The 25,493-nt window shown below is 38.4% G+C and overlaps 1 protein-coding gene across 8 annotated transcripts in view; it reads left to right on the top strand.

The window, feature by feature from the left end:
* Positions 1-25,493, top strand: part of MINDY3 (MINDY lysine 48 deubiquitinase 3) — a 104,617-nt gene that overhangs the window by 69,261 nt on the left and 9,863 nt on the right. For all 8 annotated transcript variants that reach the window (XM_008150419.3, XM_028158887.2, XM_028158888.2 and 5 more), the window contains 3 exons: positions 6,759-6,831; positions 21,541-21,613; positions 23,922-24,009. In XM_008150419.3, the coding sequence (XP_008148641.1) occupies positions 6,759-6,831; positions 21,541-21,613; positions 23,922-24,009 (234 nt within the window). The remainder of the gene's footprint in view (positions 1-6,758; positions 6,832-21,540; positions 21,614-23,921; positions 24,010-25,493) is intronic.

Genomic DNA, 25,493 nt, shown 5'->3' on the forward strand with positions numbered 1-25,493 from the left:
GAATATTAGAAATTTGAGTACTGTGACTATTTTTTTCACAGTCAAACCTTATTTAAAATAGTGGAAAAGGAAGTAAGACTTGGGGTGGGGAAGGTAGGGTCTCTCACTTTCCATTAATACTAATCCAAACCTATAAAATGTACATTACTAGTATTGTCTGGGCTAGCTACAATTTCAAAATTTTTAGGCATTCATTTTCATATGAAACATGTGAAGTCCACATATGTGGAGATTCCTCTATATGCAGCTTGTATTGTTAAAACCAGTGTTGGTGAGTGCATGAGGGAAGAGGCAAAAGGACAAAGAAGGCCAACTAGGAAAAGGAAGAGCAGATATAATGCATGTGACAAGAGCAAAATAAAGCTCCTGCCAGAACATTGTTTCATTTCCCTTTGACAGCTTCCTGAATAACAACGGTAAAATTTCAGGAGTTTACACAGTAGTGTTTAAGAAAGGGGCAATGAGAGCAGTCCACCCCAGAGAGGAGGAAGTTGTGTAGATTTGCCTGCATCTGATGATGATTAAAAAAGAATTTGATAAAGTCAGCTTTGTTGTATTTAAATTTTCTGCAAACAGCGCACCCTCTTTGTGCCTATACTGGGGCACAGCGGCTCCCATCGAACTCCCCTCTTCAAACACATGCACCAAAGCTTATTTCTCTCTTAATTTACATGTTGGCTGCAGGTGTGCTCCATGTGCTTTCATGCTAAGACCTGGACTGAAGGAGCAGCCTCTGACAGGAATGTACGGTCCTGGCAGAGGGGGAAAGGGAAAGACACCTGGAAAAACCACAGATGGCACTAAAACTTCTAGGAGCTAGCATGATGTCACTTCTGCTTATATTTCTCTGGCCAAAAGAAGTTACCGGGCCAAATCTGGTATCAGTGGACCCAGGAAGTAAACCCCTCCCACAGAGAGGTACTTCAGGCCCCATAGAAATAAGCAGTGATATATAAATCTTTCAAGGAAGGGAGGCGCAAGGAATCTAGATCAATAATATCATTTATCACCATGGGTTCCTTTGTGTTCAGGTGATTTAACAAAGTTTAAAAATTCAAATGATATAAAGCATCTTTACTAGAAATAAGGAGGAATTTTCTATCAGGATGATTTTTTACACCAGTGATTATATAATGCTAACTTTTAACATTAAAAAAAGTCAGATAGCCTGGCTGGCATCGTTCAATGGTTGAATGCCGACCTATGAACCAGGAGGTCATGGTTTGATTCGTGGACAGGGCACATGCCTGGGTTGTGGACTCGATCCCCAGTCGGGGTGTGTAGGAGGCAGCTGATTAATGATTCTCTCTCATCATTGATGTTTCTATCTCTCTCTCCCTCTCCCTTTCTCTCTGAAATCAATACAAATAAATAAATAAATAGTAAAATAAAAGTCAGATATTTTTCTTGAATATGTATGTGTTTCTATGCCCAGAGTGTAATAGTTTATGTAAACTGTTTTCTTAATGAAATACAGTCGTTAAAAGGCTAATAGCTTTTCTCTGCCCAGTTCTTCATATAAAGGAGAGAACACAGAAAGTGATTCTAGATGTATAGGGAAGTCATTACATAAAGTGGATGCTGTAGGCCTTAAAGATGAATTCTCTGGTGGAAATCAGTTGAAAAAGGCTGAAAGGATTGTTAAAGTGAGTTGTACAGTTACAGTAATAGGAAGAAAAAGAAGTCCATTCATTAGTTTTAGTAATTGTAATGATTATGGTAAATCGTTTTGTTGGAGACTTTTCCACCTACTTCCTTATTTCCACTTGTACATTTAGAGTTTATGTTTTTATGGAGAAAGAACCTTGAAGGGCTTTGCTTTATAGTTTTTACCCTTACTTCTCTGCTGATAGAACACAAATTGATGCACACAGCAATGGGCTGTTGTGGAGATAGCCTGGGACTTTTGCACATTATTTGGCAAATAATGGAAAAGTAAGAAAAAAACCACTGTCCTACCTACTTTGAATTGATGGCAGTAACTGAATTCTGTGTCTAACATTGGCACTGAAGAATATGATATACTTGAGAACATTTGGTAATATTTAAAACAATCTGTTTGATATGGTTCCCAAATTACTTTTACAAGTATAGTTAGTGAGTAAAGAGTCAAAATGAAACATATTATAAAATGATTTAGTAAATTTTTACTAAAATTTTACTTAAAACTTAAAGGTAAATTATATACTAGTTAACTTTATTTTTTTGGAAGAGCTCCTAATAGCACCATAAAATGTCTGCAAGCTAAAATGTAATCTATATATATGTGATCATTCCTAAAGTTAGATAAGGCTCTCAGAGGTTTTTTGATTACTCATGACAGCAGATTGCTCTTGATAATGATGAAAAGTATAATGAATAAACTTTAAAGACCTTCCCAGTAGTGAATTACTTATACCTATCCAACAAACTGAATACAAACCTTCCTTGTATTTCAATAGGTGTTTAGAAGGTTAGCTAGTATTTCCACATTTTAAAAGGTTTATGGTGAACAGTGAATAATTATACTGATAGTATAGACAGAGCTACATGAAAAAGAGATATTTGTTTCATGACTATAGGTAATTAGATAGTCCCATTACAGCTTGGGTTTTTTCCCCTCCCTTCTCTTCTGTAGCTCTTTGCCAATTTAGGAAAGTTGGCCAAGGCTAGATAATTTTAAAAGCTGTATTGTCTAGCAATCCCTGTTGACCAGTAAATTGACTGATTTGAAATTGTTTGCTCTAGCATTCCTCTGATAAAAGCTTCTGATTATATTTGAATAATGTGGAGAACTACTTATAGTATAACAGTAATTTTGATGGTAAGTCAGAGTTTAAATAGCTAAAAAAAGTGTTTAAATATTTGACTCTTATGTTAGGATCTTTTCCTAGTTAGGTACCTAAAAGAGTTTCAGGTACAATACATATTGAAAATTTCTTCTAAGTACTACAATTAGTGATGAAAAATAGAAAATGCTAAAAGCATCCTTGCTGACTTAGATAACTTGGATTACATAATTGGAATCTTTATTTATAGCCCAACAGGTTTTTTTTAGGGTGTGGCGGGGGAGGTTAATGTATGTTTAACTTTTTTTTTTAGAAGGTAATTTTCTTAAGATAATTTTATTAACATTCATGGAAACAAGCATATAGTAGCATATTTTTTTTCTCTCTTCCATTAGATTGTGACTGTAAATGTACAGACTGGATCATTCTCTACCATCTAATAAGCTTGACAATATTTAAAACATTATGGGTGTGTGAATAGTTATATGGTGAAAATTTATTAAATATGTAATCTAAAAGTTCTCGCTGTGTTAAGCCTTGGAAGTGGGAAATGGGAGGGTTAGAATCCTCTTCTTACTGTTTTTCACACTTACACAGTTATTACATGAAAGTTTTATTTTACTTCATCCTTTATAAATTATTATTATTATTTTTTAAACATATTTTATTGATTTTTTTACAGAGAGGAAGGGAGAGGGATAGAGAGTTAGAAACATCGATGAGAGAGAAACATCGATCAGCTGCCTCCTGCACACCCCCTACTGGGGATGTGCCCGCAACCAAGGTACATGCCCTTGACCGGAATCGAACCCGGGACCCTTCAGTCCGCAGGCCGACGCTCTATCCACTGAGCCAAACCGGTTTCGGCTATAAATTATTTTATATGTAGTGAGAAAAATAATAGCAGTTATATTTTCACTAAAATATTTTGCTTAAGATTGCAAAGGACTCTCTCAATTGAATGGAATTCTATACTTGCTGTTCAGTCTTATATGTAAATATGAAACATTTAATACTAATTTATCACCAAATTTGCACATGGATCATTCTGCTACAGATCTTTAAACTAGGAACCTTGTTCACAAGTGCTTAAGTAAAATAAATTGGTAAAAATTAGGCCTATAATTTGTAATTCTAAATCAAATTAGAAAGTAAAAGTTCAACATTAAACATTTTAATGGGAATAGAAGGTGGTTTTGTAGCTTTTTTTTATTTCATCTGCAAACATTTAAATAAGCTTTAACTAAGATCATTTTCTATAGTAATCTAAAAAGCATTCTAAGTACTAAAATAAGCAACACAATAATCAATTTAGAAGACTACTGTTGTTGATATGTGGATGAAAACTTTTGGAATGTGTTTAATAGAATTCACTGTAATCTTTTTATTTTTTTTTAATGCTGTACTTATTTTTCTTTTCTCTTCCCTCTACCCCTGTAATATAAACACACCTTAAAGTAAGTAGTAGATTAAGAACAGTTAATTCCTAAGGAGTTTAGTAAATAGCTATTAGTATATCACTGAGACCAAAGGAGCAAAGCAAGGTGTTTTTTCAATCATTCAAGACACAATTTACTTTGTTAGTAATGACAGTTAAAGTTGACTAGAGGCCCAGTGCACGAAATTCGTGCACGTGGGTGTGTGTCCTTCAGCCCAGCCTGCACCCTCTCCAATCTGGGACCCCTCGAGGGATGTCCAACTGCTCGTTTAGGTCCGATCCCAGTCGGACATCTCTATCACAATCCAGGACTGCTGGCTCCCAATTGCTTGCCTGCCTGCCTTCCTGATTGCCCCTAACCGCTTCTGCCTGCCAGCATGATCACCCCCTAACCACTCCCCTGCCAGCCTGATTGATGCCTAACTGCTCCCCTGCCAGCCTGATTGCCCCTAACTGCCCTCCCCTGCAGGCCTGGTCACCCCTAACTGCCCTCCCCTGCTGGCCTGGTCACCCCAATTGCCCTCCCCTGCAGACCTAGTCCCCCTCAACTGCTCTTCTCTGCAGGCCTGGGCCCCCCCCAACTGCCCTTCCCTGCAGGCCCGGTCACCCCCAATTTCCCTCCTCTGCTGGCCTGGTCACCCCTAACTGCCCTCCCTTGCAGGCTTGATCGCCCCCAACTGCCCTCCCTTGCAGGCCTGGTCCCTCGCAACTGCCCTCCCCTGCTGGCCTGATCTCCCACAACTGCCCTCCCTTGCAGACCTGGTCCCTCCCCTGCTGGTATCCAGCAATAAAGGACTGGATCATAAAATCAGAAAGACATTGTAAGTTAGTTCAATGAAAAGATGTCACTTGACATGCTATTTTCTACAAAATAATATTGAAAATGCAGGAAAAGGATACCCTAAAAGTTGCTATTAAGGGATGGCAAATGAGAAATAAATAAACATGACCAAATCTTATTATGTTGTAAAATATATTTTATCTTTTAATACATAAAAAATGTGTAAGAGCTTGCATAGATTGCCTTGTTTTGATCCCCATTTCCATTTAATTTATAATCCCATGTAAGCTGAACATAATATTATGGGTGCTCAGGCACCTAGTCTCCTGGGTGAGAACTACTCTAATAGATTCTTACAGTTTGTTCCTTCATCTCTGAGGCAAAGGTGGGCTGATTAGGACAAAAGTTAATTACTACACTTTTAATAAAAATTTATTCCTATAGAGCCTTGGTCGGCAAACTGCAGCTTGTGAGCCACATGTGGCTCTTTGGCCCCTTGAGTGTGGCTCTTCCACAAAATACCACAGCCTGGGCGAGTCTATTTTGAAGAAGTGGTGTTAGAAGAAGTTTAAGTTTAAAAAATTTGGATCTCAAATTTCAATCGTTGTACTGTTGATATTTGGCTCCGTTGACTAATGAGTTTGCCAACCACTGCTATAGAGGAACAGCATTTTAATTTGTATTTATTATTTGTAACCCGCAACATCTTTAAAAAGATTCAAGATGGTAAATAGGGATACTTGAGAACTTGCTCTCTAATGAGGTTTGAACACAATTATAGACAAAGCCTGAAACTAAAGCTGTGAATACAGGAAAACTTCTGGAACCTAGAGTCTGGATTCATGTCAGTTAAGTAGTAGAATTTCCTAACAGTTTAAATATGTGGAGTAAAGGTTTGTGAAGAATCCAAGATAACACTGAATACTGTGTTTATTTATCATCTATATATATAAAAGCCTAATATGCACAGTGTCCCCTCAGGAGTTTTACCGGGAGACTGGGAGTTCGATCGCTCGCTATGACAAGCACTGATGACCACCAGGGGGTGGCACAGAATGAAGGGAGGCCCCAGCCGGAGGCTCTGGCCAGCAGCCTCTAGGGACCCTTCCCGTGCACGACTTTTGTGCACTGGGCCTCTAGTAAATTATATTATGGATTACTGTGTAAAGAAATTAGTCATGAGAGAGAATGAGTTGTATGGGAAAAAATAATTTTGCCTTTCCAGTATTCCCTTGGAGATAAGAAAATTTAAAATTCTGGACATGCAGAACTTGATGGTTCATCTGTGGCTGGGTTTGATACAGGATGTTCCCTAAAGTAATAAATTTCAAATGCATTGCTATGTAATTGTTTTCTAGCATATACCTCTGGATTTAATTTTCAAATATTTGAAAGCTAGACTATTTTTTAAGTTATATTTAAGTAATATTTCTTCTTGTTTGGACTATAATGTAAAGCAAATGTATGTCATTAATTTTTTGCAGACTGCATTTTTATAGTCATTACCTATATAATATTAGACTTTAAGTGTTTTTATTTAAAGCTTTGCATGTCATTCTCACAACAGTTCTCTATAGTTGAAGAATTATTCCAATTTTTAAGGCCCAGAGAGTTTGTGATTTATTTAGTCACCACTCTATGATATAAATATAACTTGAAGTCTTCTGCCTCCAAATATCATCATTTCTTTATCCTATCCTAGTATTTGTTTTCTATATTTTTAATGTCATGGTATTGTAATTAGTTAATAGCATGCTTTTTATCTTTTTAGGATATGGCTTTGGTTGCCCCTGAGGCTCCTTCAGAACAAGCCAGAAGAGTTTTTCAAACCTATGATCCAGAAGGTAAAAAAGATTTTATTATTTTATTGAAAAATACATTGATTCTGTGTTTCATATTTTTATATACTTGAAATAGGTTAATATTTACCTGAGGTTTAGTCACAAGAGTTGTTGGGTTATTGAATGAAACAGGTTGCATTTCTTCAACATTTTAAATGGAAAATGTGAAAATGGAAACAAAAAGGAGATAAATAAGTGCTCATCAAGTTCTGACATGGTATGAGGTTTGCATGTTTCTCAGGGTACTGAATTATGGTTACTTGAATCTTCATTCCTTATACTCAGTGTCAAATGGGAATACCACCTTCTAAAAAAGCTCTTTGAAAAGTTAAGTGATGTCCATGCTTTTCCATTTATTTATTAAACAGCTCTTCCAGAATATTTTTAAGTGAGATATAATTGACATGTAACAGTCTGTAAGTGCAAGTTATACAACGTGTTGCTCTTACTTACTTATATACTGCAAAATCATTGCTACAGTAGTGTTAGCTAACACCACTATAATATCACATAATATTTCTTTTTTATACTGAGAACAATTAATAGTTTTATAGTAATAAACAATTAAGTTTATTCTCTTAGCAACTTTGAAATTTATAAAACTGTATTGTTAACCATAATAACTATGCTATGTATTAGCTCTCCAGTACTTATTTCTCTACTAGAGGCCCGGTGCACATATTCGTGCACGGGGGCAGGGGGAGTGTTCCTCAGCCCAGCCTGCACACTCTCCAATCTGGGACCCCTCGAGGGATGTCCGACTGCCCGTTTGGCCCGATCCCATTAGGATCGGGCCTAAACGGGCAGTCGGACATCCCTCCAACAATCCAGGACTGCTGGCTCCCAACTGCTCACCTGCGTGCCTTCCTGATTGCCCCTAACCGCTTCTGCCTGCCAGCATGATCACCCCCTAACCACTCCCCTGCAAGCCTGATTGATGCCTAACTGCTCCCCTGCCAGCCTGATTGCCCCTAACTGCCCTCCCTTGCAGGCCTGGTCACCCCTAACTTTCTCCCCTGCAGGCCTGGGTCCCCCCAACTGCCCTTCCATTGCAGGCCTGGTCGCCCCCATCTTCCCTCCTCTGCTGGCCTGGTCACCCCTAACTGCCCTCCCCTGCTGGCCTGATCGTCCCCAACTGCCCTCCCTTGCAGGCCTGGTCTCTCCCCTGCTGGCCATCTTGTGGCAGCCATCTTGTGTCCACATGGGGGCAGGATCTTTGACCATATAGGGGCAGCCATCTTATGTGTTGGAGTGATGGTCAATTTGCATATTACTCTTTTATTAGATAGGATAGACCTGGTGCATGGGTGGGGGCCAGCTGGTTTGCCCTGAATGGTGTCCCAGATCAGGGTGGGGATTCCCTTGGGGCATGGAGCGGCCTGGGCGAGGGGCCTGTGGTGGTTTGCAGGCCAGCTACGCCCCCCGGTGAACCAAGCGGAGGCCCTGGTATCTGGGATTTATTTATCTTCTATAATTGAAACTTTGTAGCCTTGAGTGGATGCTAGGGCAGGCCAGGGCGGGCGGAAAGCTTGGCTTCCTCCTTCGCCAGGGAAACCCAAGCCTCCTGCTCGCTCCGTGTCTACAGCCATCTTGGTTGGGTTAATTTGCATATCACTCTTTATTGGCTGGTGGGTGTGGCTTGTGGGTGTAGTGGAGGTATGGTCAATTTGCATATTACTCTTTTATTAGATAGGATTAGTTGCAAGTTTCTACTTTCAAACAACACTCCTATCTCCCTCAGGCCCCGGTAATCACCATTCTACTATTTTTTCAATCTACATATAAGTACAAGATTTGTCTTTATCTAACTTCTTTCAATTATAATGCCCTCCAATTCCATTATGTTACAAAAGGCAAGATTTTCTTATTCCTCCTGCCTGAATAATGTGTGTGTGTGCATGTGCTTGTGAGTAATCCATTTTTTTAAATCTTTATTGTTCAGATTATTACAGTTGACCCTCTTTTTTCCCCTCATAGCTCCCCTCCACCCGGTTTGAACCTCCCTCATCCTTATCCCCCCCCTCCACTGTCCTCATCCATAGGTGTACGATTTTTGTCCAGTCTCTTCCCGCGCCCCCCACATCCCCTTCCCCCCGAGAATTGTCAGTCCACTTCCTTTCTATGCCCCTGATTCTATTATATTCACCAGTTTATTCTGTATCAGATTTTTTATTCACTTGATTTGTAGATTCATTTGCTGATAGATATGTATTTTTTGTCACTTTGTTCATAATTTTTATCTTTACCTTTTTCTTCTTCTTCCTCTTCTTAAAGAATACCCTTCAGCATTTAATATAATACTGGTTTGTCAGTGATGAACTCCTTTAGCTTTTTCTTATCTATGAAGCTCTTTATCTGACCTTCAATTCTAAATGATAGCTTTGCTGGGTAGAGTAATCTTGGTTGTAGGTTCTTGCTACTCATCACTTTGAATATTTCTTGCCACTCCCTTCTGGCCTGCATCATTTCTGTTGAGAAATCAGCTGACAATCGTATGGGTACTCCCTTGTAGGTAACTAACTGTTTTTCTCTTGCTGCTTTTAAGATTCTCTCTTTGTCTTTTGCCCTTGGCATTTTAATTATGATGTGTCTTGGTGTGGTCCTCTTTGGATTCCTTTTGTTTGGGGTTCTCTGTGCTTCCTGGACTTGTAAGTCTATTTCTTTCACCAGGTAGGGGAAGTTTTCTGTCATTATTTCCTCAAATAGGTTTTCGATATCTTGCTCTCTCTCTTCTTCTGGCACCCCCATAATTCGGATGTTGGTACGCTTGAAGTTATCCCAGAGGCTCCTTACACTATCTTCATATTTTTGGATTCTTTTTTCTTTTTTCTTTTCCAGTTGGGTGTTTTTTGCTTCTTTGTATTTTAAATCTTTGACTTGATTCTTGTGATCCTCTAGTCTGCTGTTGGATCTCTGTATATTATCTTTTATTTCAGTCAGTGTATGCTTAATTTCTAGTTGGTCCTTTTTCATATCTTTGAGGGTCTCACTAAATTTCTTGGAGGTTTCTAGAAGATTCTTGAGTAACCTTTTAACCGTGATTCTGAACTCTATATCCAGTAGTTTGCTTTCCTCCATTTCTTTCATTTGTGACTTATTTCTTTGTCTCCGCACTTTGGCTGCTTCCATGTGTTGATAGAGTGGCTTTGTGTGCTAGGTGTCCTATAGGGCCCAGTGGCTCAGCCTCCCCAATTACCTGAGGTGGATACTCTTGGTGCACCCCTTTGTGAGCTGTGTGCACAGTCTTTTTGTAGTTAAGTCTTGATTACTGTTGGTATCACTGGGAGGAATTGACCTCCAGGCCTATTGGCTGTGAGGATCAGTTGTGTCTACGATGGGAGAACTTCCGTTCTGGAAACACCCTTATGGGGCAAGACTTGCTTAGTGGGGCTTTGGCGCTCACTGAGTCTGCCCCCTGAGTGTGTCTCTTATGGATGTGAAGAGTTGTAATCTGAATGGTCTCACTCTTACCATTGGGTACACTGGCTCTTGGATCTCCAAGGAGGTACAAAGTCAGCCACTGGCTGAGGCCACCCAGCAGGAGCTACAGAGAGATCTGCAGATTCCTCCTCTTTGTTTGAGGTTTGGAGGTGCCCAGATGAGGCCCAGCTGTGAAGCAATGCAAGCTGTTGTCCAGCCTTGGGCCTTCTTTTGGAGGCTCTGGGGCTCTCTGACCCAGCTGCAGTTTTTTAGGTTTTAGATTGCAAAAGGCCAGGCCATTCATATGCAAAAAAACTCTGCGCACAGCTTGGTGGGCTTGTAAATTGGTTGGGGCATGGTCTCAGGGAATCACCAGAGCGGAGCAAATAGCAATGGCTGACCGTCAGCCCTGCCCCGAAGAGGCCCCTGGGTGTCTGTGTCCTGTGGCACCATGAAGGAACAATAATCGCTGTAAGCACCTCTGAGAGAAAGCTTCCCTCATGTTGCGGCCCGATGCCAGATAGTCCAGTTTCTCCCCGAATGAGTCTGGGTCCCCAGAGTCTCGCCCAGAACTTGAGTTCAGAGCAGTCGGGAGCTTGTAGCTCCCTCCCGATTGCAAAAGACAACAGCGTACCCAGTTGCCAGCCCTTTTCTGCGCGTGCCTCCGTACCTCTGCACTTCACTTCTGCACCTCTGTACGTCCTCGCAGTCTCAGTGTGCTTTTCTATTTCCTTCTAGTTGTATAAATTCTACTCAGCCAGCCTTCCCATGGTTCTGGATGATATCCATTTTGTCTTTTAGTTGTAGTTTTGATGTGGTTGTGCGAGGCAGCAAGTTTAGGTGTTTACCTATGCCGCCATCTTAGTACCTCCTCTGTAACCCATTTCTTTATCCATTTATCCGTTGATGGGCACTTAACCCTACCATATCGCAAAGTACCGAAAATTAGGTACAGCAGTATAGCGGCAGATTCGGAAATTACCGAAAAATCGGTACAGCGGTCTGGTAGGGTTAAGTTGTTTTTATATCTGGGCTATCACAAAGCTGTAGTGACTGTGGGTGTGCACATATCTCTTTAAACTACAGATTTGAAGTCCTTCAGATATATACTTAGTAATTCAATTTTTGAGAAACCTTATACTGTTTTCTTTAATGGATGTACTATTTTACATTACCACCAATAGTGTATAAGGATTCTCTTTTTCTATACATCCTTACCAACATTTATCTCTTATCTTTCTGATAAAAGCTATCCTAACTGCCTTTCAGGTGAGGACTGATATCTCACTGTGATTTTGATTTGCCTTTTCCTGATAATTAGTGATATTGAGCATCTTTTCATAAACCTATTGGCCATTAGTATGTCTCCTGTTTTTTTTTTTTTTTTAAGAAGATTTAATGAGCATCTTTTCATAAACCTATTGGCCATTAGTATGTCTCCTGTTGTTTTTTTTTTTTAAGAAGATTTTCCCCTGAATTTATCTTTATTGTTAAAAGTATTAAAGATGTCCCTTCCCTCCCCCCACCCCTTCATTAATCCTCTCTCTTCCATCCTGGTCCAGTCCCCTCCCCAAGCCTTCCCCCACACTATTGTTTATCCATGGGTTATGCATATATGAATGTAAGTTTATTGGTTAATCTCATCCCCCCCACTCCCCTTTCCTCTGAAATATCTCAGTCTGTTGCATGCTTTAATGTCTCTAGACCTATTTTGTACATCAGTTTATTTTGTTAATTAGATTCCACGTATAAGTGAGATCATGTAATACTTGTCTTTCTCTGACTGGGTTATTTCAGTTAGTATAATACTCTTCAGATTCCTCCATGCTATCTCAAAGGGTAAGAAATCCTTCTTTTTTTTACAGCTGCATAATATTCCATGGTATAAATGTACCACAGTTTTTTAATTTATTCATCTATTGATGGGCACTTGGGCTCTTTCCAGAATTTAGCTATTTTAAATAGCACTGCTCTGAACATTGGGGTGCATATATTCTTTCTGATTGGTGTTACTGGCTTCTTAGGATATATTCCTAGAAATGGGATCACTGGGTCAAATGGCAGTTCCATTTTTATTTTTTTGAGGAAAATCCACACTTTTCCATAGTAGTTGTACCAGTCTGCATTCCCACCAGCAGTGCACTAGGGTTCCTTTTTCTCCACATCCTCACTAGTACTTGTTTGTTGATTTGTTGGTGGTAGCCATCACTGATGGTACCTCACTGTTGTTTTAATTCAAATCTCTCTGAGGATTAGTGACTTAGAGCATTTTTTCAGATGTTTCTTGGCCATCTGTATGTCATCTTTGAAGAAGTGTCTATTCAGGTCCTTCACCCATTTTTTTAATTACACTTTGTCTAACTGGTGTTGAGTTGTATGAGTTCTTTGTATAATTTGGAAATTAACCCCTTATCAGATGTATCATTGGCGAATGTGTTCTCCCATACAGTAAGTTCTCTTTTCATTTGATGCTGGTTTCTTTTGCTATGCAAAAGCTTTTTATTTTGATGTAGTCCCATTTGTTTATTTTTCCCTTTGTTTCTTTTGCCTTAGGCAATGTATCTGTGAAAATTCTGTTATGTGAGGTGTCTGATATTTTGCCTGCCTATGTTTTTTTCTAGCATTTTTATGGTTTCATGACTTCCATTTAAGTCTTTTATCCATTTTGAGTTTATTCTCATGTGTGGTGTAGGTTGGTGGTCTAGTTTCTTTCTTTCTTTTTTTTTTTCTTGCATATACCTGCCCAATTTTCCCAACACCATTTATTGAAGACCCTGTCTCTATTCTGTTCCATTGATATATGTGTTTTTATACCAATACTATACTGTTTTGATTACTATATCTCTGTAATATAGTTCAAAAACAGGGAATGTGATGCCTCCAGCTTTGTTCTTCTTTCTCAATATTACTTTGGATATTTGGGTTTTTTTGTGGTACCATACATATGTTAGGATTGCTTGTTTTATTTCTATGAAAAATGCTTCGGATCTTTATAGGGATTTCATTGAATCTGGAGATCTCTTTGGGTAGTATGAACATTTTAACTCAATTAATTCTTTCAGTCCATGAGCTTTCCATTATTTGTGTCTTCTTCTGTTTCTTTTATCAGTGTTTCATAGTTTTCAGTGTCTAGGTCTTTTACCTCCTTGGTTGACTTTATTCCTAGGTATTTTATTATTTTTTAAACAATGGTAAAGGGGGTCTACTTTTATTTCTCTCTTTTTATCAGTTTATAGAAATGCAAGAGATATTTGTATATTGATCTTGTATACTGCAAGTTTTGAATTTGTTTATTCTAACAGGTGGTGTGTTGTTTTTTTTTGTTTTTTTTGGTAGAGTCTTCAGGCCTTCCTATCTATAATAATAAAAGCTTAATATGCTAATTATACCAGACGACCTTCCAGATGACACTGGGGCTGTGAGGGAAGCCTGGGTCCCGGGTGCCAGAGGGAAGTCCGGGTCCTGGGTGCCAGAGGGAAGCCGGTGCCAGCAGCCAGGGGAAGGAAGGCCTACTCTTGCACGAATTTTGTGCATCGGGCCTCTAGTATATAATAGTACAAGAATAGGCCCGGTACACGAATTTGTGCACCAGTGGGGTCCAGCTGGCCTGCCCCAATGGGGACCAATCGGGGCCAGGCCAGTGGGGTGGGAGGTAGAGCCGCTGGTGGTTGGCCGGCCAGCCTCACCCCCGATCAGGGTGGAGGGACTGATCAGGGGCTGGGCCGGCTGGGGGGTGGGGCCGCAGGAGGTTGGGGGGCAGTGATAGTTGCCCCAATCGGGCCAGTTGGCTGCTGCAGTGCACATCATAGAAACTGGTCATTATGGTTGTTCCGTTGTTCTGGTCACTTGGCTTTTATATATATAGATGTCATTTTGCAAATTGGAACAGTGTTACTTTTTCTTTCTGATTTGGATGCCTTTTATTGCACTTTTTTCTTTTTCTTAACTGTTGTGTATAGGACTTCCAATATTATGTTGAATAAAACTGGCAAGGGTGGATACCCTTATCTTATTCCTGATCTTAAAGTTTTGAAATGCTTGCAGCTCTTCACCCTTGAGTCTGGTAATAGCTTTGGGTTTATAATATAAGGCCTTTATTATTTTGAGGTACATTCCCGCTATACCCACTTTGTTGACAGTTTTTATCATAAACGAATGTGGAATTTTGTCAAATTCTTTTTCTGCTTCTAGTAAGAGGATCATTTTTAGACTTCATTTTGTTAATGTGCTGTATTACATGGATTGATTTGTAGATTTTGAACCATCTTTGCATCTCTGAAATAAATCACACTTGACCATGATATATGATTTTTTAAAATAATGTATTGTTAAATTTGGATTGTTAATATCTTGTTGAGGTTTTTTGCAACTATGTTCATTGGGATATTGTCCTGAAATTTTCTTTTCTTGTGGTATCCTTGTCTGTTTTTGGTATCAGGATAATGGTGCCCTCATAACATGAATTTGGAAGCATTCTCTCCTATTCTGTTTTTTGGAAGAGTTTGAGAAGGATTGGTGTTAATTTTTCTTTAAATGTTTGGCAGAATATGCCAGTGAGGCCATCTGTTCTTGGACATTTGTTGGTTGGGAGGTATTTGATAACTGATTCAGTCTTCTTTACTAGTATATCTGTTCTGATTTTCTATTTCTTCATGATTCAATTCTGGTAATTTGTGTGTTTCTAAGGTTTATTTGATTCTTCTAGATTGTCAGTTTTGTTGGTATGTAATTATTCATGGTACTCTCATGATTTTTGTGGTGTCAGTTATATTGTATGCTCTTTCATTTCTGATTTTATTATTATGAATCTTCTTACTAGGTGAGTCTAGCTAAAGGTTTATCAATTATACTTTTAAAATCCAGCTCTTAAATTTCATTACTCTTTTCTATTGTCTATTTAGTCTCTATTATATCTATTTCTCTTCTGATCTTTGTTCTTTTTTTCTTTCTACTAATTCTGGATTCATTGTTTGTCTCTTTCTAGTTCTTTGACATAAATATCCCAACTTAATCCCTCAAAATAGAGAGTTTTGAATTTGACTATATATTCAACTTGACCAGTGAATTTTATATTTTCATGTTACTAATTTGTGTCCCTTTTTTCAGCTTATAGAATTATCGTTAGTATAGGGCAGGTCTCATTTTTATAAATATCCTCAGCTTTTGTTTGTCTCAAAAGTCTTTATGCTACCTTCATTTCTGAATGACAACTTACCTGGATAGAGAATTCTTGGTTGACAATTATTTGATTTGAACACTTTGAATATTTATTATCCCTGTCTCTCCAGGCCTGTAAGGTTTCTGCTGAGAAATCTGCTTGTAATTTTATCAAGATTCCTTTGTATGTGATGAATATTTTCTCTTTCTGCTTGTGAAATTCTGTTTGTCTTTGATTTGTGAGAGCTTGATAATGTCTTGGGGTCTCTGTGTTGAATATCTTTGGGGATCTTTGAGTTTCCTATACTTGGATGGTCATATCTCTCCCCAAATTTGGGACGTTTTCATTCATTATTGCTTTAAGTAAGTTTTCTGTTCCTTTATCCCTCTTTTCCAAGACTCCCATAATACAGATATGCTTATTCTCTGTGGTCCCCCACAATTTCATTCCCTGTATTCTGAAGCTTGAGAATTTCTGTTTAGTTCTTTATTATAACTTCTATTTCTTCGTTAAACTTCTTGTTTTGTTCATCTATTTGAAGACCATTGAGTTGTCCATATTTTTTCTCTTGAATCTCACTAAGCTTCCTTAAAATAACTATTTTGAAATCTCTTTTAAATAACTAGCAAATCTCCCATTTCTTTAGGGCCTTTTTTGTGTGGAAAATTATTGTCTTCCTTTGGTGGTATCATGCCCCTTGCTTTTTTTTGTGTATTTCTGATAAGTTTTCATTGATGTTTGAGCGCTTGAGGTTGCAGTCACTTTTTATAGCCTTTTTGGACTGGCTTCAGTGGGGAAAGTCTTTTCCCTGGAGGTGGCTTCAGAGGTGCCAGCTGGGTGGGAATCAGCATCTTTGGTCTTGAGATGGCACAGTGGTGTAGTCATTGTATAGCTCCATTGGCTGAGGTTCACATTGGCTATACTGCAAGGATCTTCTGTTGGTGGATACTTCAGAGGCCCTGTGTAGCGCAGAGGCAGTTAGGGCTATTGGGATCCTCAGAAGTGAAAGTTGCTTGGGCCTTCCTGTTCTCATGGGAGGAAGTTCTAACAGAGAGAATCCTTGGCTCCTGGCCCTGCATGATGGCATAGAGCAGTTTCAGAGAGGTCCTAGAATCAGGTGCATGCAGAACTACCACATTGACTGAGTCCTGAGGCCCAGGTGTACTTGATACGGCTTTGGACTGATCTCTGGGGGTGCATGTATGCCCAGGTTTCCCATGGAACTAGGACTTGGGTCTCGGGGCCTCACTCTGGCCGGCATGCAGGGATACAGCAGTGGCCCAGGTCTTGAGATGATAAGTTGCAGTGGTAGATTGGGGACCGAGGGCAGGATGCAGTAGCAGCACCTGGGGGTGGTGGTCAAAGTCTCATCTCTGGTCCCAGTGGGGCAGTTGTAGGTCAGCACAGCATGACCCCAGTTTTAGTCTGCTAAGGTCATATGTCAGATCTGGGCTTAGAGCAGTGGCAGCACAGCCCAGCAGTGATGGTTCAGTTGCAATTTAAGACCCAGAGGGTGGAGCTTGGCACAGCAGACATTGTCCTGGTAATAGTGGGACAAAACCAAGATCTGGGGCCAGATGTGGGGCACAGAGCAATGTCAGCTCCCACCCAGGTATGGTAAGGTGCTGTGGTGCCCCATCCCTGAGATCAGGGCACATCAGTGACTGGGTCCCCTGAAGGCAGGTGTCACTGCAGTGCCAGTAATTATTCAGTAATGTCCAAAGCCACAGGATGGAATTTGAAATAGACCCAGGTTTTCACAGGTTTACACCTAATGGGTTTTTAAAATTTGTTTTCTTTTTTCTTATTTATACTCTCCCCCTAGGTAGAATTACATATAAAGGGGCAACCCTATTTGAGCCAGGAATACATAGTTTAATTTAAAAGGAGCCCCTGCCGAAACCGGTTTGGCTCAGTGGATAGAGCGTCGGTCTGCGGACTGGAAGGTCCCAGGTTCGATTCCGGTCAAGGGCATGTACCTTGGTTGCGGGCACATCCCCCGGTGGGGGGTGTGCAGGAGGCAGCTGGTCGATGTCTCTCTCTCATCGATGTTTCTAGCTCTCTATCCCTCTCCCTTCCTCTCTGTGAAAAATCAATAAAATATATTTAAAAAAAAATAAAAAAAAATAAAAGGAGCCCCTTAAATACTATTTTTAAAGTGGCTAAAATATAGTGAGAGCCATGTTTTATCTGAATGATTTGATTGTGCTGTATTTTTTAATCTTTAAGAATAAGTTTACACTCTGGCTGGTGTGGCTCAGTTATTGGAGTGTCAGCCTATACACCAAAGGATTGCAGGTTCGATCTCCAGCCCTGGTCGGGGCATGTGCAGGAGGCAACCAATCGATGTGTGTCTCTCACGTCGATGTTTCTCTCCCCCTCTGTCTCCCTTCCTCCCTTCTACTATCTCTGAAAATCAATGGAAAAATAAATTCTCAGGTGAGGATTAATAACAACAAGAAGAATAATTTTACTTATAGATTGTTTCAATTATAAAAATCCTTAGACATTATCTAGAAACTAGTAGCCCGGTGCATGAAATTAATGCACATTAAAAGGGAATTAATTAGAGGAAATATATTAATATTGCTATTTGCCCTTTCTCTATAATAGAAGTGTCAGAGATGAAAGAAAATTAGTAAAATGTATATGAAAATCTTCCTCCTGTCAGAGTCTGGTGCACGCCGCGGGACCCAGAGTCAAGTCCTCGCCCACCCACCCGCGCGTGCATACCTTGAAATTGCGTGAGACCCAGACCCGGATGGCCCCACATCTGTCAGGTCCCGCAGGGCAGGGGGTGCAGTCTCAGGTCCCCCGGCCTGGCAACGGGTGGGGAGCACAGCTTCAGTTCCCCCATCAAGCCCTGCCGGAGGGGGGTGGGCGGGACACAGCCTCAGGTCCCCCGTCAAGCCCCTCCGGGTTGGGGGGCGCAGTCTCAGGTCCCCAGGCCCTTGGCGGGGGGCGCGGCCTCAGGTCCCTCAGCCCCAGCGCGAGGGCACGAGGGTGCGACGACCGTTTACATATTAGCTCTTTATTATATAGGATTGCCTTTTGTTTAATTCAGTCTTTTCTGTTCCTTTTAAATGATACATCTCTTTCTCTATACTCCTTTTTTATTTTTTTATTGATTAAGGTATTACATATGTGTCCTTATCCCCCTATAACCTCTCCACACCCACACACATACTCATGCCCTCATTCCCCTGGTGTCTGTGTCCATTGGTTAGGCTTATAAGCATGCATACAGTCCTTTGGTTGATCTCTCCCCCTTACCCCCACCCTCCCCTACCTTCCCTCTGAGCTGAAATATGAAAATATCTTAACTTTGCCTAGGGGCAAAAGTCACATATATGTTATTAAAATTTTAAAATAATACATAAAGTATAATATAACATTTAGTAAATATGTAACTATTAATTATTTGACTAAAGTGGCATTAAGTTCTCCCTAACTAGCTCTTGATTTTCTTTTCTATTCCCAAGAAGCTTGACTCTCTCTCACTTATAGTTGTTTGGAAATGTTACCGTCTCAAATGTTTCCCCCCTCCCCCAGCCTCTTCACAAGTTGTGTCTTGCCCTTCGTTAATTCCTGACATTTGCTTTCTACCTGCAGCACCCAGTTTAGCTAGTGTCCCAGTTAAAACGGATTTGACAGGCTCCCCCTTCAGGCTCTTCCTTATATTCCCTAATCTTTCAGCACGGAAACTACGACCGGTACTTCTTTCTCTGTAAAATTGAGCTCTGATTTCTGCAGTTATGAAATGGTTCTTTTACCCAGGAAATTACAAACTCACCTAACTAATTCTCACTCCCCTGCATCACTACTCCTTTGCACTGAGCTATTTCTACTCTCAACCTCTAGGAGCTTGGCCCTTTTTGCAATCTGTTTGCTTATTTAAAAACACACACCAAAAAACCTATTTTTAAACAAACAGCTTTTTTCATCTTTTTCAAATGTTTTAAAACACAATTTAACTGTATTCTAATATTTATACAGTAGTTGCTTACCATCACAATTGCTGTGCCTTCTTTAGTTCTCCCCATTTCAGGGCCCCCAATTCCTCTAAGCTTTCAAGCTTATAAAAGTCCTTTTTATATTAATGTATTTAAGTTCTTACCCATGCATTCAAGTTCTACTTTTTCGGTGTGCTGACTAGTCAACCAATTGTATTCTAGATTTCCTCTGCTGCTTTTTTCCGTGTATTGAGGTCTTTATCATCATTGTGTCTGTATTTCCATACTCTCTAAGGAATCAGTTGACTAAATTCTAGTTTCATCTGGTTTTAGACTTAATGGTTCTGTTCTTTTTCAAGAATTGTATCAAGAATTTTTCTTGATAGGTATGATTAAAGAATAAAGTAATGCCAAAATAAATGTTTCAAAGAGATAAGCAGTTTCCAGATCTCCTCTTTCAATTGTGGGTTAAAGTCTTTGAGGTATTGAGAAATTTATATTACAATCTCTAGTTTTAAAATACTGTATGTACAAAATGTACTCACTGACTTATTATAGTTATTGTTGTACTCCAGAAAGTGTTTACAAGTTGTAAATCTCATACGTACCTTAAAAATGTGTTGGGATATTTAAGCTTGAGGTTGTGTTTGAGTTAAGAAGAGCACTTTGTTGTTTTCCTAGCTGTTGTTTGTGTCTTTATCCAGCCAATTAGCTCTTTCTGGGGGAGAGGGGACTGAGTCTTGTGCTATGGCAAGAATAGATAAGGCTGTGCCATTCAGTGCTCCTGGAGATCAGGATAATTCCACGGCTTCTGTCAAGTCAAGGGGATCCACATGATAGCCCACAAGCACAGAAACTGTTGTAGATACTGTTCCTGCCTGTGAGTGGCCAAATGAAGCCTGTTTTGCATTCAGAGATGCTGAACTTTTGGCTGTGACTTAACTAAGCAAAACAAATATATATATTTTTTCTACGTTTCAAACTCATCAAAGTTAGGCTTACAGAGAACAAGTTCTTTATTTGCTCTACCTCGAACTACCAGTAACTTGACAAGTTGGAATTATTCTAAACCTTCACTTTTTAAAATTCATTTAATTATCCTCAATGAACTTTACTTAGCCTTTTAGTCAAGGTCAGTCTATCTTCAAATGGATAACCATCTACTTAGGAAGTTTAAGAAAACACCATTTTAAAGTCATAACTACTTGACTCCTTTCTGATAGAGACAGAGCACATGCCGCACCCTGAAAGCAGCTGCACTTGATTCTGTTATTTGAGTGTGGAAGCAGGGCTTTGGACATCGTGCTCTCCATGACATGATTTTTTTAAAAGTGTCTAATCCCTGAAAAGGATATTGTGTGAGAAGTTTATTTAAAGCTGAGACAGTCTTCAGGAATGAGTGAATGGGTAGAAGAACTCGGTCACTGTACATTTAAGGGAATAAGCAACTTGTTTGTTTAAAACTACTGTTATTTCACACTGTCCTGCAAGCTTTTTGTGTGTGTCACATTCTGTTGCATCATTAGAGTTTGGGCCATTTGCTAGTGCTGTTTCCTTATCAAGCCCAAGAAAAGGATTGTTTTCCTTAAGCTAGTCTTTATCGACATTTGATTCTACTCTGCACTTCAACTTCTAATTTTTTCCCATTAAATCTACAGCTTTTATTTAAATCAAGGCTGTTATAAGGATATCTTTTCTTGTTCTTATATTGTCAGTTTTCTAAATATCAGTGAAGCATTAACGTTCTTCAAAAAGTTAAATAACATTGTGATGAAAGGAATATATTGAAGATAAAGAATTATTTTAACTTGATTTCTTAAAGGAAATTTAAAGGTCCACATTGTTAGTTGAAAGATGTACCCAATTACTAAGTATTTGTTATAAGTAGAAACAAACTTCTAGCATTTAAATTTGTAAGCCTGTTTTAAGAAGCAATTTGGCTTTAAGGTTTCTTTCAAGTTCTCAGAAACTAACCTTGAAAATGAATCTTTACCTTTGTGCCCCAGAAAACTAATATAAGAGAATGTCTAATAATAATAGGCATTGTACCTAAATAACCTTAATAAGCTGTTCTGAACTATTTACATACATTTTATATGATTTTTCACTGGAATCTGATCAGCAGTAATAGCATTTATTGAAGTAAACTCATATTCCATGTTGTTCCCATTCCCCCCCCAGATAATGGATTCATACCTGATTCACTTCTAGAAGATGTGATGAAAGCGTTGGACCTTGTTTCAGATCCTGAATAGTAAGTAAATAGGAAGTATTATTTAACTCAAAAATTCCATTTAATTTAAAATATACACAGTTTTGCTTTTTTTAAAAAAATCGAAAGCTGCATATATAAAGCATAGTACTTTATATAAAGCAAAGATTTAGGAATAAATCAGACTAATCAGTATTTTAGCACAAACTTGACATATTAGAAATGAGCTTTCCTTCCCACTATTCCTACTATACACTTACCCTGCTGAAAACGTGCTAAAGTATAAATGTCATTTTTAAACAAACTAAATATGTCTTTTTCTCACTGAAACCTTTTCCATTTAAAAAATTTTTTGCTCATATCTTTAGTAGCTTCAGTGAAAGTTGTGACAAGTCTGTATAATATCTGTATTGCTAGCCTTTGGACATCTCTATGTGATTAACCAGTTAACTGCCATGCATCCAAAACGGAAACCATACTTGCGTCTATAGATGCTTATGGCATATAGAGGGTTAAATTAACTGAGCCGAAACCTTGTAAGAGACACAGAATATCACAGAATACAGTTTTTCAATACTGAGAGTATTGAAGTATGGACTAACATTAATATTATGTCACTGTCTTCAGTCTCACTGTTATATTTGCACATTTGCTACATCTATCACTTCCATAAACTTGGGATCTTTATTATGCATGAGAAAATCTCTCTTAAGTGGATACATATCTTGATCAAATATAGAAATAAAATAAAGATCACTAACTTTTTTTCACGATGTACACTAACTTTTGTTTTACCTGCATAAGTTATTTTTCTTCGGAAAAATATGTTTGGCAATGAACAAACTTTAGCTTACAAAACATTTAAGGAAAGGATTCAGCAAAAACAATGTAAAATATATTGATGCACATAGTTTTTAAAACTTGACCATATTTTGTTTTGAAATAAATCAGGTGTGTTTTCTTGAAAGTATGAACTGCATATATACATTTACAAACTAATCACATCTGAATTAATATCTGAGTCTTACTACTTATAGCTATGATGTTACCCATTCTTAACAGACACAATTGCTGTTTCCAACTTAAAACAATTGAATTAGTCCAATAAATGGAATAATAGTAATTAATGTACTTCCTCTAAACTGATTTCCAAATGGAGATCATCTTGTTTTCATTGCCCTAATTTGCAAAAGAGAATTGAACTCAGGTATTTTTGGTTACTGATAATTCTTACAACAGGAAGGAGGAAAAAGAAAAAGTGATTTTTTTTTCCAATTCTTACATAGATTATTTAATTTTTCTTGTTTCCTTAAAATACATAGCATACCTTGAATTATAAAGTTAGTATAATTTAGTCAGATTGTCTTTCTAGAAGTAGCTAAAAGATTAGACTCAGTTATTCACTCTGTATTTTGGTATGGTTTATAATACGTGATGGCCCATAAATTAACAGGGCCAAATTTAGGATTAATAAATTAGATGGATTATATACAGTGTGATCTTGCCTTCATTTGTTTCATGTCATAACCTTCTGCTCTTACTCAGACCCTTTAAAATGTCACATCCTTTGCATGTTTAACAATAAGGCGTATTTAACTTGACATTTATAGTTTGGGAGATAACATGGAGAATGAAAATTTTCTTTCAGAAAGTTTTCATTTTAAAAACCCTTCCAACTGCAGTCTGATTTTTCTCTGCCTTCTTTCTAATCACACACAATACCTTTCACCAGCCTTGGCTACACCAGCATGTCCAGTTAGGCTGCTACTGGACAATCGAGGACATACCACTTATAATTCACTGTATCTTAGCTCTTTGAGAATTACCTTACCTCTTTAAACTTCAAGTTACATTGCCTAAGAATTTTAAGCCTCCACCTCAATTGGTTCTGGAAAGCTTTTTAGGAGATGTTTTTGATGCACCATTTCCTTTTGACCCTGTTTCTTTTTCTCCTTGAGCTTAAAATAAACATTTTTAAGTTAAATGCCTCATTTGATTGTTAAATTTAGGCATACCTATGAAGTAAAGAGAATTTGCCTTTGGGGGATTATAAGTCTGTGCTTAGAAGCTTAAGTTTTTAAATTACTTTACCTAATAAGGAACAGTATTCCAAAGTCATCGTCATAATTTAAATTCTAAATAGTAACAGATTACTCTGGTTTAAAAATAACCAAGTTTTGGCAAATCAGATGTCATTCCTGTGTATTTGTCATTAAGAGGCTAAAAAGAACAGTTCTTAAGATTTTTGGCAGTCAAAGTGTTATAGTACCAGTAATTTAATCATGAAAGAAGAAAAATAAGCTTTTTTTCCTTTGTTATCCACTGTTTTGTTGTTTTTTCTCTCCCGCAGTATAAATCTCATGAAGAATAAATTAGATCCAGAAGGATTAGGAATCATATTATTGGGTCCATTTCTTCAAGAATTTTTTCCTGATCAGGTAACATAATTGAAGAAATGTTGTGTCCTGTTGGGATGATCATCTGTGATTGTTTTAGCACTTTTCCTACTCACTTAAAATGTGCTAACATGTAGATATGAGACTAAAAAAGCAGGATTGTTGTTTGATTGCAGTATTGTACAGAGAGGATTGAAGGGTATGTATGTGCCAATATAGTAATACAGAACTTTGAGGTGGAGGAGCGGTGGAATATATTGTATACTCCAATATATACACATACTGATAATGGTACTGTTTTTATAAAGATAAAATTCACAAGTATGGGGAGTAAAAAGAGAAAGACTATCCATTCCCACCCCTATTTTCCTTCTCTTAGGTAACTAGTGTCAATAGATTGGTATGTATCTTTTCAGTACTTTCTAAATACTAGAAAGAAGGTAAAGGAGCCTATATGAAGTGAGAGTACTGCTGGTGAACCTAAGTTCCAGGAAGCTTTTATGTGAGTCGAAGAAAAACCTTTGAGCGGAGCTGTGCTGTGTCATGTTGGGACATGTCTTCCATTAGGCTCCGATAGCTTCTCAGTTAGTAAGAAACCGTGCTAGTCTCTATACTCTTTTAGGTTATGTCCGTGTCCTTGGAAAGCCAATTCTACAGCCTCCATCTGTGTTTTCTTGTGTTTCTTATTTAAGTGGAGGAGTTTCCATAAACCAAATTATTTAGCTAGGTACATTGTGATCATTTCGTTAGATATCAGCATAGTTTAAATTAAAGTTCATTGTTTCTGTTCTACCTCTATTATAAAAGAGATGTGTTGTCAAGTAGAAAAATACCCAAAATTTATAAAGAACTTATACAGCTCAACACCAAACAACAAATAATTCAATTAAAAAATGGGTAGAGGACCAAGAAGACATACAAATGCCAACAGATATATGAAAAGATGCTCGACTTCACCAGCTGTTAGGGAAATGCAAATCAAAACTACAATGAGATACCACCTCACACCTGTTAGAATGGCTGTTATCAACAAGACTGGAAATAAGTGTTGGAGAGGGTGTGGAGAAAAGGAACCCACATTCACTGCTGGTGGGAATGTAAACTGGTACAGACACTATGGAACACAGTATGGAGATTCCTCAAAAAATTAAGAATAGAGTTAACTATATGACCCAGCAATCCCTCTTATGGGTATCTCTCCCCCCAAATTGAAAACATTTATTTGCAAAGATATGTGCACCCCTATGTGCATTGCAGCATTATGATTCATGGTGATCAAGACATGGAAACAATCAACGTGTCTTTCAATAGATAATTGGGTAAAGAAGATGTTGTGCATATACAAAGGAATACTACTCAGCCATAAGAAAAGATGAAATATGGATGGACCCTGAGAATATCATGCTAAACAAAATAAGTCAGTCAGATAAAGCTAAGAACCATTTGATTTCACTCATGTGGGATATAAAACTGAAACTCATAATCACAGACAACAGTATACTGGTTACCAGAGTCAAGTGGGGTGG

This window comes from Eptesicus fuscus, chromosome 5, assembly GCF_027574615.1.
Source record: "Eptesicus fuscus isolate TK198812 chromosome 5, DD_ASM_mEF_20220401, whole genome shotgun sequence".
Taxonomy (NCBI): Eukaryota; Metazoa; Chordata; class Mammalia; order Chiroptera; family Vespertilionidae; genus Eptesicus; species Eptesicus fuscus.